A 15861-nucleotide genomic window follows, 5' to 3' on the forward strand; every position below is an offset into this window, starting at 1 on the left:
TCTTCTCTTTATGACTTCAGTTTGATTGTTATTTTACACCCTGCAAAAGAATATTTCACTTGTATAATGGTAACCTACTTTTTCAGAGCCGAGAGGGACCGCATATCTCCAGTTACCCGACACACAATGCAAATGTGGCAAAAGTGGCTCTGCTCTGTGGTCAAGTCTTTGTGATTAATGGGCGGCACGGCAAATCAGAAAACCAAGAAGGGTCCCGTGTGGCTGCTTATACCTTCACCTTAAGCCGAAGTAGCCAGAATTTTGTCTCAACAAACAGACAGGTTTCAGATTCAACGAAACGACTTAATTCAATTTATTTATGTTTTTATAGAGGCGGCGGGTACATGAACATCTATGTTGGTTTACGTAGCTGTTTGTGTTACGATCGTCGGGATCTTCATGGCCGAGTGGTTAGCGTACTGGCGCAGCCTCTCGCCAAGCTGCAGATCGTCGTGGGTTTCCCCCACGCTCTTCCCGGTTTCCTCCCACTATAAAATTTACCGCCGTCGAATAGGTGAAATATTTTTGAGTATGGTGTAAAACACCAAATAAATAAATTAACAAATAATTAACTAAATAATGTTAAGAGCGCCTGTAGCTGAAACTAAGACTGAATATTTTCAGCTGATATCATTTATTTCCTTACTGTTTTACACCTTACTCAAGAACTGTTGACTTACCCGGTGACGGTTAGTTTTATGCATGGAGGAAACTACAGTGACAGGGGTAAAGTACCGAAATTACTTTTCCCACGTTCTGAAGTACAGATATGCACACCGAATTAGTAGATGGCAAGAGGTATCCAACGCGCGTTAGACTTCGCAAAGGGCCAACGGCGTCGTCAGTCAACTGTTGTCACCAGGCCTCACGAACACTGAGGGCGGGTTAATATATTAAAAAAAAAAATCCCATATCCATCTGCGGGCTTGAACCCGTAACTCTCTTGTCCAAGACATTCAAAGAAAAGCACTTTAACCCCTACGCCTCTGCCCGTTCCCAGCTAGCTTTAGGGTAAGGGCCACAATTTGTTGCCCATTTGCCGTCACAACACCTGCAGGGTCGGGGATCACCAAGGCCACACGCTATGAACAACAACTAAGGTTCCATGACAGATAATTTCCACTTCTCATAGGTTCGTTAAAACCTGCAGAAGAAATTTGCCGGAATAGGTCAGAAGAATGGGGCACGTTTGGCTGGCGTATAAACATACTGTCTTGAGGAGTTAGCTGGAGGACGTGCTTAAGTAGGTCTTAAACTTGCCCCCCAACACCACCAGGGTTGACACCCGAGCCGAGGATTTCAGCTTCAAACAACTCCAGGTTTACACAGCTTAATAACAGCATGGCGACGCGTGCGCAGTGTCAATAACATGCGTTTAAAAACATCATGGTTGATAATGTGTTGACCAACAAACCGCGGTCCTGTTAATGTTGTGATAGGTGCAGGAAAGTAGGCCAACGACATAGATGATTTAGACAGGTTACCTTACAAGAAATCACTCCAGATAAAAACAGTGTTTTAGTTACAAATAGCAGCGTCAAATCATTCGAAATGGAATTCATTCCGTCAGGACCTTAGAATGGTATATCAATTTATATAGAATATGAAATGTATATAATTTACTGAACTGCGAGTTGCAGATTTGAAATTAAATGAAGGCCTACATGGGCCTATATAACTTAATGTTTTGCCAATAGAAATATTTATGAAGAGAGTTTTCTTGAAACGGTAAAATATACAGACTGTCTCCCAAGCTTGCCTTCATGCACATTAAGTATTTCCTCTGTGTAAAGTCACGGCGGTGTCTCGGAGAACTCTACGTACACTATGTGAATCAACAATCCTAAAATAAGGTGTAACTTTGTGTTGTCGATCATCATTACAAGATAAGCCATGTGTTCTTTATAAGAATTTTCAGCTATTCTTGGCCATGTTCACTGAGGTATACACAGGCTAAATTGTGAAAAAGCATATACTTCGAAAGATCATTGGTGTTGAATTTGTTGACCAAACAGGACACAAAGAACAAACTAACTTCATGATCACGGTTGAGTTGTTGGTTGTCACACAATTATTTCCTACATTGTTTAGGTTAAACAAGTGAGACTACATTCAAACGACAAATTCACACTTTTTCAGATGATAAGAGCACATTTATTCACCACTCCCGGTACCACCACAGCTCGTTTTCCGTTAAAAACTTCTCTAGACCACCATGGCTCTAGAGGCCATCGCGATCAATGTTATCGTCTTACATTTCACGTACTGTCCTCATAAAAATCACCCAGAAAACGCTGGCCACTTCCGGTTGGCTGAATGGCGTTAGCCGAGGCTTCCTCCATTTTGAAAGAGCCTCTTTGAACGCCCATTTAGGCAAAACAAGAAACTGGAAAAAGCTTCCGGGAATCGATTCCTTGTGCGTAAGTATGGTGAGGAAATGCGTCAGAGACTATCGTCGGGATATGTACAAGTCATATATATCCAGGCTTTCCACTTTGGGTATTATTTATGTTATGAAGTTCAAAAGCCTCATGCAAAGTTTCTCATGGAAAATCAAAACGCACTTTGAACAAAACGATAAACTTAACAGAACAGGAATACCTGGAGCACCTTGGGCCCTTTGCGTAATGTACAGGTAAAAATCTTTTTCTTCAAACCAAGAGATTCCGACTACTATCTAAGATTTTATATCTTAACTGCTCCCTGGCTATTTGAGATTGAGTGGGAAGCTAAGAGAATGCAAGCCTGCCCTCTGTCTGTCGTGTTGTGAAATTCGACTCTCGCTTGCCAGGAAGTTTTGCTGCGAGTTTACATTAGGAGGTTTGTTAAGTAGACCCTACATGGCGAGGTGTATATGGTTTGGATGGTGGTCAACACATAATTAAAAATCTTAAGTAGGGTATTTATTTTGTGAACACTTTAAATCAAACCATTATGCTTTTCTCCTTCTCGTGGACGCAGATTTCAGTGACGTTTCTGTACGTCAGGTAGCAAACGTAGATGTCACATCCATGTGTGGGTGACGGCTACCACCGACACATTGGCGGGAGGAAATCTGTTAGCAATGTGCCATGTCATCATCAAAAATTGGGACTAAATCTCGCGGGACAAAGTATAAAGGAACTAATTATATGAACGAATAACACACTTGAAATAAGGTGTAGGTCAAACTAACATATTGTTTGTCATATATTTAGCTGCGCTTATCAAGTTTTCTTTGGAACCAGCTGGTGTGCGTTTGGCGAACTTCTGTGTTTAATATCTGTTTTCCGTTACGGAGAAACAGTTAACTGCGCAGGATGACTTTGAACTGCTCGGAGATTTTCGGGAGAATTCCCCTCTCAGTCGTGGGTGTTTCCTTTCGGAAGGAGAGAGACGTAAGCAGAGCCAACGCGCCACCAGGAATTAATTCAGAACATTTTGATGACCACTCCACATCTGGCAGTAGTGATCTCCCTTTTTTACTGAACTCGTTTGTATATTTTCCAGATAGTCTTACTGCACCGTGCCTCTGGTGGTGGCAAGCTTTCTCTAGTTTACAGTTTCAGCTTTTATAAATTTTAAACTGTGTCGTGAGATTCCCATGGGTGTTAGCAGGTTCATAACAGGTGTATGACTTTGTCGGTGCCGTAAAAGGCTCCAGTAAACCACACTAAAACTCTTGAGAGGAAACTGGGCTTAATTGGTGCCATAACAAGGCTATGACACCACGTTAAATGAAAGCGGCTGTCAGTCTGTATATCAAGTGAGAGTTCATATCTGCTGGGGGTTTCCAAAATCTCCTGTGACAAATTATTTCAACACACTGAAGTTGCGCATATCCGTTATTACAAAACCATACCCAGACGTCCCCATCGATGCCCCAGCTGATTCGACCCGTTGTTAGGTCAGTAATAGCAAGTTTTGGGTATGTATGTCAAAATTCCGCCTACATTACATGTTATTTGAGGTGAAGGAAAAAGATGACAAGAGACTGAGTGGGAACTGGATTCCACCATAGAGTGATTGTGAGCAGGGTTCGACAATAGGCCGGGTGTGAGCAGGGATCCACAATAGGCCGAGTGTGAGCAGGGATCCACAATAGGCCGGGTGTGAGCAGGGATCCACAATAGGCCGGGTGTGAGCAGGGATCCACAATAGGCCGGGTGTGAGCAGGGTTCGACAATAGGCCGGGTGTGAGCAGGGATCCACAATAGGCCGGGTGTGAACAGGGATCCACAATAGGCCGGGTGTGAGCAGGGTTCGACAATAGGCCGGGTGTGAGCAGGGATCCACAATAGGCCGGGTGTGAACAGGGATCCACAATAGGCCGGGTGTGAGCAGGGTTCGACAATAGGCCGGGTGTGAGCAGGGTTCGACAATAGGCCGGGTGTGAGCAGGGTTCGACAATAGGCCGGGTATGAGCAGGGTTCGACAATGGGCAGGGTGTGAACAGGGATCCACAATAGGCCGAGTGTGAACAGGGCCCTATAGGTTTAAGGTTCCGCCACAGATAGGGTTTGAAGAAGGTTACACAATAGGCAGAGTGTGAACAGGGATCCACAGCACACCGACGGGAAAACAAGTTTCTACATAATGCGTAAATGGATAGGTTCTACTATAGGGCGAATGTTGAACATGGAGACCCCATGAATTAAGTGTGAGCAGGGTTTCACAACAGACAGAGTATGAACAGGGTCCCACAGTAGACCGACTGTCAGCAGGGCTCCACAGTACTACGGAGTATTCCATAAAGGTTTTATTGAGGTTCTCAGAACGAACATGGCCTCATCCACTTAGAGCCGGTAGATGGAAATTCACAGCTTAACTTTGCTTTGTAGTAGATCCAAATCACGCTTGCAAATCGTCTTGTGAGTTTATAGGCAGAATACAATAACTATTAGATCTGATAGTAAAATGATTTTGGAACCAAGGCCTAAGCGTTGTTCTCTACACATAGCTTGGAGCAGTACTCAGCTTTGCTGTTATCAGTAATAGTTGCACACGGTTACTCAGTCAACCTTCATATCATATCCATGGTGTTGACATTGCTAAAATTCAAATGGCTTTTTGAAATTTTTTTATGAATTATTTTTTTTTAGGATTTTTTTTATGCCATATTCAAGAATATCACTTACCCTGCATGGCGACGGTCAGGTTTAGGGAGTGAGGAAATTAGAGCGCCAGGGAGTTCATCACCGAGTACCTAACATACCTCCTGACTTAAAGCTGTAGTCGAACTATCGCGAACACATCACCAACGTGGAGACATAATATGGATATCTGTCAAGCTTATATTAAACTTCACGATAATGTGAGAAAGGTATGGATCTCATGGATCCATTGGCCCAACACAATAAAGATCTTGGTGTGATTCGAACTACAGATAACACAACTCAGTTCTGTAACAGTGTATTATCTTCATTTAGATAAACACAGCCTTTTTGGAAAGGTTAACGTCAGTTTTGACAAGAATGTAACTGAGTTGTGCAATGATATAAATATCTTTGAAACAGTAATATCCTCTCCGATAGTGGGAAGGACTGCCAGCAACATGCGGATGGTCCAAGGTGGGTTTCCTCTGGGTTCTGCCCGGTTTCTTCCCGCCATAGTAGTGGCCGCCGTCTTATATGTGAAATATTGTTGAGTACGGCGTACAATTCCAATGAAATGAACACATAAGTAAATAAACTGTAACTAAGTGCGAATGGTCAAAATTTTAAAATGCAAAATATGCATGTCTGTCAGCAACCTGCGGATGGTCGTGGGTTTCACCCGGGCTCTGCTCAGTTTCCACCCACCATAATGCTGGCCGCCGTCGTATAAGTGAAATATTCTTGAGTACGGCGTGAAACACCGATCAAATAAATAAATAAATAAATCAAGATATGCATCGATTCACTTCGCAAACTTTGGAAATTATAGTGCTGTTGGGAATTATACAATAAATATATTTTATTTCCCTTCTATGGCTTTATATTTATACCCTTTTACCATGTCCTGCCTATTGTTTCCCAACCATGCCGAGAAAGAAAGAAATATATAAAACAAGTCATAACAATACGGAATTGCGTGTCTGCCGAGCACGTGGCTATAATCATACAGATGACCAGGACGGAGATTTGTGACAAATGTTTGGCTTGTTGTCATTTTCCTGGCGTCGACTGGCTGTGGTTACGTCCTTGCATATGGCGCACGACTTGTTGTGGGAAGTCAGGTGTAGAAAAAACAGAAAAACGGCTAGTGTGGTAACACCCAAGTATCTGACCTTTAACATCCTCCAACAAACAAACAGCCAGAAGCTCGGAGACTTCCGTAACTGCTGGTTTGCCTCAGGAGAGGAATGCGGTCAGGCCGCAGTGAAAACACCTTCTGGTCAGAACGGATTGTCCTCAGTGGACAATCTTACATCAGTAAGTGCGATGCACGAATAGACAAGACAGTGTATGCAAATGGTGCTTGTGATGACTGCCTGTGACATCTGCTTCATGCCAACATTGTGTTTCATGAAGGAAACATCTTGGAAACAGATATGAAATAAACAACACTGTTGAATTTAAGAATTACTGTTTTTGAAATAATTTTGATGTTTACTCATGAAAGAAAATTGATTATTTTTGAAAGGTTCCACTTATGAAAAAATGCGTTCATTTTTTATGTCAAATTTGATAAATGTTTGCAAAAGTAGTCGGCATGGTTATGGCAGAACTGATCAATATTTGAAAAGTGGAACTTATTTAAAAAATAATCAGATCTTATTTCAAATTTTCTTTGTTTCAAAACTGGCATTTATTTAAAAAATGGACGTCACAACAAAATTCAAATAATAATGGCGTTTGTTTAGTACATTATACTTGGAAAATTATGAAGCTGTTATGTTATGGGAATTATCCTATAAGCAGATAATAGCATACGAATGCTGAAAAGCAACTCTTATTTGAATTTTGTTGTGGGAACCTTCTGTACTTCGAATTGGCCTTCGAAGTATATATCATTTACACAAATTGTCTTGTGAGAAATCACAGTTGTCTAATTCAACGTTCCACATAGTGCAAACCATAGGTAGTTAACCTAACTGATAAACAATACGACGACTGTAGAAGCCATTTTATAAATAAATGCCAGTATAGTATATATCCAGCGTAATGTTAAATGTATTAATTGTTTCTGTTTACAAGCCATCCACCATGCGTGTGAAAAAAATCGCTGTTTATAATTGCTTGAACCGAGAAAGAATGATTACCCCTGTTAACGGGAATTCATGTTTATTGGTCAATGGTCATTCATTTTTTTAAGAGAGGCCATTACAGCTTGAGACCGGGGGTTTAACATCATTTTATCATGAACACCACCAGATTTAGATTCTGAGCAACATCTTTTTAATCTTTCAGAAATCTTTTAAAGCGCGTCCAGTTTGAACAGTTAGTGATCAATATCAGAATCATTTAATCAAAAAGAGTCTACGTTTGGAGCGAGTAGTCTGAAAAAAAAACACCTAAAGGACCAGAATGTAGCTTTAAAGTTCCTTTACCTACAACTACAAGCATTTTGATACTTTCCCAAAGGCGCCTTCCGGTATAAATAATTTCAAGCCATCTTGCTTAATGCCTTGCTAACGGTACACAAAATGTACAAAGTGACGATGATGCTGAAAGAACAGACATGTACCAATTTCCGTTATTCTTTCAGCTGGAGCAATGTGACCTCGAAAGAGTCCTAGAACGTCTCGAATGGTAAAGTCGAGCTACACTCCAGTTTATTGTCAGAAGGTGTTTTTTGCATGTAGAATTGGGTGTAACCCACAAAGCACGGCGCATTGTAAACATCTCCACTACTAATTATCCTATGCCAGAACTTGGATGACGTTTGGGATCAAGCTGCTAGGGAAAACAAACGGATCAACCTGACCTTTTAAAAATGAATAAAAACACTGTAAACAAATCGAAGCGAACTGCGAAGTATGGCAGTCTGACCTTCACATTTCAGCTGCACTAGAAAGCTCGCTGACCTCCAATAGGCCCTATAAAAGCCAAATGATTTCCGCGCCAGTAGAAACAAAAGTTAACTGGCTAGTTAATTATCTAGGGTGCTCTGTAAGACCGGAAGGATGGCAGCAGGATTAAGTTTGCTCAGGATAATTCCCATGGCTTGGATAATCTTTCAGGTAAGAAATTAAAAAAGAAAATAGAGGGGTCGACTTTAAGGATGTTGACTGGTCCAGGAGGAATGTTAACCCGGACATGCTCCAAACAATGGCGCGATTGTGTCAAGTATGACAGACATTCACATATCTATTCATGTGCATGCATTCTTTAAAACATCTTATGTTAAATATTTAGTTATTTCAACAAAAAGATCAAGTAAGATATAAAACCACACTATTGTATTTCGGTGAACGGTAGTTATTTTGTAGTTTTGTGCATAAACCAGTTATAAAGAAATATAGACAGAAAAAGTACTATTCTTTAAAACAAATATGTACATGTATATATCTTTCAGATAAGTCACAGGCAGAGACTTTACTGCAGTGCGTGCTAAGAGAAAATAAGAAAACAATATGTTTATATAATTTATAACCGCCACATGCAAAAATATTTGCATAAGTTTCACGCGTGGTTTGCAGAATCGCACTAATTTCTGGACAAGCTATACACTATCGTTTTGTTAGTGTTGTGGACATGTGGTATCGCCTAGTCCCGTGTCTGAATGGTCTCTATTAGAGAAATATGTCTCCCTTCAGGCATATTACTAAACAAACCCCTGTCTTCACCCTACATCGGTTCTACAAGCACACAACAATCTGCGCCAAAACGTGCCCCCCCCCCCCCCACACACACACCCACTACACCAAATGAAATTCAATGATGCAAGTCCAACATATGTAATAATCATATAGCATCTACTATAGGCAAAAACCATACATGTGTATTCAACGAGGACTGTGTATTCAACGAGGACTTTGCCGAAATTTTATTCCAAAATGTATGCATCAACTATAGCTTCGAGGACGTGTAAAACAAAGAAGAGAGTTATAAGTGATTCGTGACAAATTTTATGTTAGAATTGCTCATAATTCTTTGAACACAGAAAAAAATCAGTGTTCTTTCGAGCAATTCTTAGATTTACTTTGCTCATTATAAATAATAATAAACGTTTACCACTAAGAGATGCATGTTAATATGTTGACTATATAGTCACAGAGTAGTTTGCGACATGGGAATGTTGTCACAGTCGATTAGCCACACAGTCATTCTCGTATATTAAGATACACTGTCCGCTTGGAGAAGTCTTATGTAACTAACTAAGGAGAAGGATATGTAACTAATGAGCTCAACGGCGTGTAATTGACCAGTTTCCCTCTAAGTTTATTCTGCAACCTTTTCGCATGTTTGCAAAGTGTTTATTCAAGAATATTCTGAGGGCATTATTCTTTAAAACTGTTAAAATTATACTTTTTCAGAAGCCCTCAACTGGCCAGTAAAAACCCATGCGCATACAACTATGCATAACTTGCGCTGAACGTGCCATTCATGGCACAGACTGAGTTTATGAAAATTCTAGCCTAGAAATAAAGCGGGAAAAGTCACAATTAAAGATGTCACGCTATAAGTAAATAAATCAATACCCGCTACATCACACGACAAAGCATTTCTTGTACAACAGCACACCTACAACAGTTTTTGCTCCTACAATGATTGAGTCAGTTTTAAACATTATTCAGCATACTTATGCTATAACTAAACAGTAGGGGCTCTTATTATGATACAGTCTGTAGTATACGACATCCCTCTACAATAGGTGACGTGTCATCGCTCACGATGATCTCACTATGAAAACGTACAAATGCACTGGGCGACCAAGTGGGAAAATAGCAATGAGCCTGCCCAATTTGTGTGCATTCGCTTCCCTATGTTTGTCGCTCTGTCTGTTCGTCTGTCCTTGTTTGTGACTGAATGTTTTAACATGTTTGACATTCTCTCTTTTAAAGTGAGTCTTTCATATAACAAGGAAGCCTGAGCGCAAGACGGTAAATAATTTTTGTGCTTTTTTTTTGAATTTGCGTTTTTCATTAGTATTTAATATTTAATATGGCGATGGTCAGGTCTAATGGAGGAACTTTACTGAGACTTCCGGTGCAAGTGCTTGACCAGTCTTCTGACATAATGCTCCAACCGATCCAGACAGACAATGAACTGAAGAAACGTCTTCAATAGTCAATAGTCAATGTGAATCGCGCATGTAGTCCCCCTATATGATTCAATGTTGTGAGTAAGTACAGATCCGAATACATAAAGCATATACAATCAGTGATGTGTAGAATTAATTGATTTTATTGGAACACAGGATTAACCTCAGAATAATAACGCAATGTTCATCCTAGGATGAGAATCCGTGTTTAAAAGTTAATCCAGTTCTATAATAGACAGCAAGAACCTTGGTGGAAAAAGTTACTAAGACGCTTCCCACTCAATATTAATGGGACATTTTTGGGATATGTACAATACTCAGTTCTGTCTCGCTGATGTCGTATACACATCTATACATCGGCGCAAAACGCAAATACTGCTCGAGTGAGTGCTTGGGGTTTAACGTCGTTCTCAACAATTTTTCAGTCATATGACGACGACAAATACTGCTCGAAGCTATGCAGACAGTCTAATTCAAGCGTCTCCAGCTACTAGTTGCTGTCCATACATGTGTTAGAAATTCGTGGTGTCGGAAAACAACCGTGCAAACAACTTGGATAGGCCTACATATAAGCTCTTCCGCCGGCAGAGCCGTCCTCGTAGACTTTGTGAAAGTGGGCAGATCATATTGGAAGACGTGGTTTTGGGAAAGAAATATGAAAAGAAACTATAAAACCATTATCTACTAGTACTTGCTCAATTTAGATTCACTAGATTAAGACAACATACAACTGATATTTTATCAAAATATCAGCATAAAGCAAAGAAACAGAGAATTCGTGTCTCCTATACCGTTCGATACTGAAACTTTCTGTTAATTCAAATCGACTCAGTTAAACACCATACGTTCAATTCACAACTATTTCTAATCCTGGATCTAATGTTAAAACTGCTGCGACTGTGACTCAATTTATGAAAGAGCAATGTTGTTTCGCTTAAGAAATGTGGAGTCAGTCCACAGCTCGTGTGTGATTATGTGTTTTTGGTTTTCTCTTGTGGCAGACTATAACGAGGTGACCTATGTGTACAAGAATATGTTGGTCTGCGACTTACATAACTTGACAAACCTGTACTGAACAGGTCCTGCTGCTTTTCGTCCTCTTTTGCCATTCTAACCACGTACAATGTTATACGCTTAGTGCATAAATGTCACATATCTATTAAGGAAAATAGTTACGTGGTTGGTGATCAGCTGTTTTCAGACAGCAAGGTTTAACTACCCCGAGGTTTCTAACGCGAACCCCTTGTAAGGTAAGGAATTTTGGTAAAGTTCCAGGTTATTCCTGACACAACAGGGGATCCGACCTGTGGCGAGCAATAGGCTTATGGGCCCTGTCTCTCTGGAACATAGTTACAGCTCTGTCCACGTGCCCATGTCATATCAAGCACCGGTCGTATGGGGATCAGCATAAACAGTGTCAGGGAAAACGCCAACAATGTTCTCTCTGCTTCTAGCTGTGCTGGTAACCTCCTTCCTCTTCAGCCCAACAAACATATGCCGGACAAATGGTCGCCATCGGAAGACTCCTCTGTACGCCAAGTGGAGAGTGGAAAGCAGTGTCCAGTCTGACAGTGATCGTGAGACCCCAGGGAGTAAAGAATGTATGCTGTGAGGCAGGTTGTTCTGAACCTTACCCTTCCCGACTACCAACTGGTCACTCTCATGTCCGTCTTTTCCTCGCAAAACAGCGTCTACACTGGGCTTTATTCCTAGGAAAACATTCTGTAGGCCCTATATTATAAATACAACTGCCCTGGTTACATGGACTGTAGCTTGGATGGATGGATGTATTGACACACTCCCACAAGTGCTCCCATATGCGAGCTGTGGACGAAGCTATTGTTACCTATGCAGGCATGATAACGAAACAGTCTTACTTCAAACACCGCAAAGAATGCAACCTCATCACACCCCAGTCAAATAAACAGATAAATACACACAATGGTAGTTAATACGAACCTGGAGAATAGTGCAAGGCGAGCGCTTCTATGAAAACAGTGGACGGTCACTCATTGCATATGTTTGCCGGCTATTTAACTTCCTCTATCCCAGATCCCTTTATATCCAACTCTAATATGTCACATGGCCTTATTGCACATACCTGAAGACAGAAAACTAGCCAGAATGTGTAGTGGCATGGAATCCTATAGCTTGGACAAGAAAAACTGGACTGGTGTTTAGTTTAAGACGCCTTGTTGACGAAAAAAAAAGGGAAATGGTGCAATTGGTATATGTGCACGTTTTAACCTTCCAGGCTTGGGGAAAAACCTTTCTGAACATCTGCATTCAAAGCTAACTATAAGTTACCGTCAATTAACGATATGTATCCCAGCTGCGCTTTGATTGTAACTGTTCATACATCCAACATGGCGATTTTGTTCAACTCGATGAGGATATATACATTTCCTCCGAGGTCGACGCTCCGGCCCCAACCACCTGATTAGTGATTGGTGATTAGTGATGTGCAACTCTTGATGTCATTCGAGATGAAAACCAAAAAAAAAAAAAAAAAAGCAAGGAAGAAATAGAATGGCAGTCTAATGACCTCAACTACTAAATCCTACACATGGACAAATCCAGGTTTAACATCCCTGGCATCCACAAAGCTATTGGACATTTGGTCCATATAATGTAGGCCCCTAAACTGACATACGAAAATATGCCTATTGCTTCAATCAGTGTTCATGTTAATAAATTTATTTTCTTTTCACCAGGCTACCGCTGTGCCAAAAAACATCTTCCGGGATAAAATCGGGCTCTGTAAGGTGAGACAATCGTACAAGACCAGTATATTTCTAAAAAAAAAACCAACCACCCACGATCATACTTTCAGTTGAATTAATACATGGTTATTTAGTAACCCCTTTAAATGTCTCGGTACTGGAAAGTTCCCGAGGGTAGTTTCAGCAGGAGATCCTGACACAGTATATATTATTATTATTATACAAGTTGTCCCCGTAGGTGTTTCATTATTTTTACAGTACATAATCGCAGCCAGTGACAGCTCCATAATGAGTCTCTAATGGTGAAGTGGGCTCATATACCGGCATTAATGCATGTTGTTGAAATAAAAGGGTCTTGGTCTGAGCGTGCATTTCCCAAAACACTTTTACCTTCATTCGAAAATCTGAATACAATATCATACTATACACATACAGTATTAATAACCGTAAAGTTGGTTATATGTTTTATCTAAAAGATAAAGAGATAAGTTAAAATGTTTTGACCTCGGGAGGAAAAAGTCCTGACTGACTATAAATGGAGGAACCCTCATTCAAACTGTTTTTAGCGTGAACCAATTTAATATGTTTCCACACACGAGACTAGCAACATCTTGGTTGGTCGATTGTAACTTACCAATAACAAGGATAATTTCAAGGAGATCGAGAATTAAATTGCGTCTCTCTCTCTCTCTCTCTTTGAAGTTGAATAACTCTCTTACTGGAACGAAAATATCTCACAACTCAGTTGGATCAAGTGTCGATTATTGAGGTTTTGGGTCGCCATTTGATTTCATTTCTACGTAACCATGCAGTAACGCTGGTTAAATTAAATCACTCATATGTACATGTAGAAACTTTTTATATGATACTTGTGTGATTAAACTTATACGTGCCGGTACTAAATCTCTGTACATGCTTTTGTTTACAGAGATACGGCATGGCTTGTCCTATGGACAAAACCTGTATGATCCAACAGATAGAGTGGCCGAGAACGATGAGACTTCCGGTTTGCGTGGCGGAGAAATTTGTCCCAGGTATACATATCCTAAAGGGTGTCCAGAAACGCATCCTATACGAACTCAGAAGAATTATTCTGGTCCTCTTAATTTTAGTAATAGATGTTAGAGGACACTATTTCTAGATTTATCTGCGATGTCTGCTTCTTTACCTTAGAAATTGTGAAAATCTAATTTTAATCTACAAGTAGAGTCAGTTTTCAGTTTTAATTTGGCCTTGTTTCGGGGCAGCCGATTGTAGGGGATTGGGGATCAGTTAGGCCATTTCTCTTCTATGCCAAAATACAACTGTTAAGATATTTCAGACAATATAACCACTGATTTACCAACTATCTGTCTCGTTTCAGCCCACATGAAGGCATGTTACCAGCCTCCTGACGCTGGGCCATGTGGTGCGGAGTTCATTCGATGGCATTTCAATGTCCAGGCCAACCAATGCAGTTGGTTTTATTACAGTGGGTGTTTGGGCAACCGTAACAATTTCTTCTCCAAGGACGCTTGTGAGAAAGCGTGTTTAGGAGACATAATCTCCAAGAGGGAGGACAGTTTTAGCGGTGACGTCAAAAACCTTCCAGAATCGGCTGAAGTGATCCGTGCCAGAGAATTTCTCTCTAGGCCACCACCAAAGTTTCAGGAGCTCCGAAGTCCGGAGATCGAAACGGTTATCAAAAGGAGGAACAAATCGTATAATAAGAGTCACAAAAAGCGGACCAGTCGTCGGAGGAATCGGAACAGAACACACCGTGTGGTGAACTCCGCTGATGTAGACCGGTGGCCAAACGCTTACCGTAAAACAATGAGACGAGGAGAACTTTTCAAACTGTTCTCCACGCTGAACTACAGGCGCAGGGATATAAACAATGAGAGAGCACCGTGACAACCAGCAGGACACGATCCAATTCCATATGCTGTATCACCAACGTTCTGACAAAACTGTTTCTTGAGGTCCACGTGTAAAATCGGCAAAACTCGTATCACCTATGACAGTGGAGTGTCTTCGTATTATGATTGTGTCATTATACTGTCTACCTTAACAGCACCAACATTACAGAACGCCATATTGGAATTCTCTCAAACAATGATGCATAAGTTGGGCAGTATTCGTGTTGAAAGGCTTTTTATGAATCTTTTCTGGGCTTTTTTTAACTGGACGTGGAAACTTTGTGAAGATATTCACGAAAACTACATTCGGAACCGACATGAGCTGGTTATTATCCTTATTTTTTCAGTCTGCAGGAACATCCCTTCACAAACCTGACTGTATATGCTGTGTATATTCAGAAGTATTACATTAACTGGTTAAATGGCATCATTCCTACAGTTTTAGTGGGCAAAGTGGTGACAAAGACGTGTACTAGCCAAACAACGCTTTGGAGGTTTCTGGACACTTTTGTCAAGTCGACCAAGAAGCGGATCATAAACAATTCCGGAAAAAAAACACAGGAGCAGCCCATACCTGAATAACAATTTGATGGGGTCTTTTGACACTAGTATTATTTCGTGCGATATTCTGCATGCAGATTACTTTGAGAGATGGAACATTATCATGAAAGATAAGCAGTACCAATTTTTATAGCAAGAAATGGGAGTAAAATAAAAACTATTAAAACTATCCTTGCGTTTTATAAAAGTTCTGTATATCACTCACAGAACTGACAGGAAGAGGACAATCACAATGCCATGATCGCTACACGTGTATTTTTTTTCAAAGAGTACCTATCTTAGTAATGTAAACTTGTTGATTCAGTTTGAGCTTCCATTTATCGCAATCTTTCTGGTCAAAAATTCATCTAAGGTTCATTAGATAGACGATGTAAATGCACTGTCCTCCGGTTGCACTTACTTTGTGAGCTGGAAAATCACAGCATTTTATTTGTTTACTTTGACACTAGTTTAATGCCAATCTCAAGAATTTTCCCCTTAATATAGTGCGTGAGGTAAAAGAGTTACTGTTG

The 15861-nt window shown here is 40.6% G+C and overlaps 1 protein-coding gene across 1 annotated transcript; it reads left to right on the forward strand.

Annotated features, from left to right (window-relative positions):
- The first annotated feature begins 7994 nt into the window (after nt 1-7994).
- Nucleotides 7995-15518, forward strand: LOC135461767 (uncharacterized). Its single transcript, XM_064738992.1, has 4 exons — nt 7995-8143; nt 12882-12932; nt 13819-13924; nt 14254-15518. The coding sequence occupies exons 1-4, from the start codon at nt 8087-8089 to the stop codon at nt 14781-14783; spliced, it is 744 nt and encodes a 247-aa protein (XP_064595062.1). The 5' UTR covers nt 7995-8086; the 3' UTR covers nt 14784-15518.
- The last annotated feature ends 343 nt before the right edge of the window (nt 15519-15861 follow it).

The sequence above is a fragment of the Liolophura sinensis genome, chromosome 1, assembly GCF_032854445.1.
Source record: "Liolophura sinensis isolate JHLJ2023 chromosome 1, CUHK_Ljap_v2, whole genome shotgun sequence".
In the NCBI taxonomy this organism is placed as follows: Eukaryota; Metazoa; Mollusca; class Polyplacophora; order Chitonida; family Chitonidae; genus Liolophura; species Liolophura sinensis.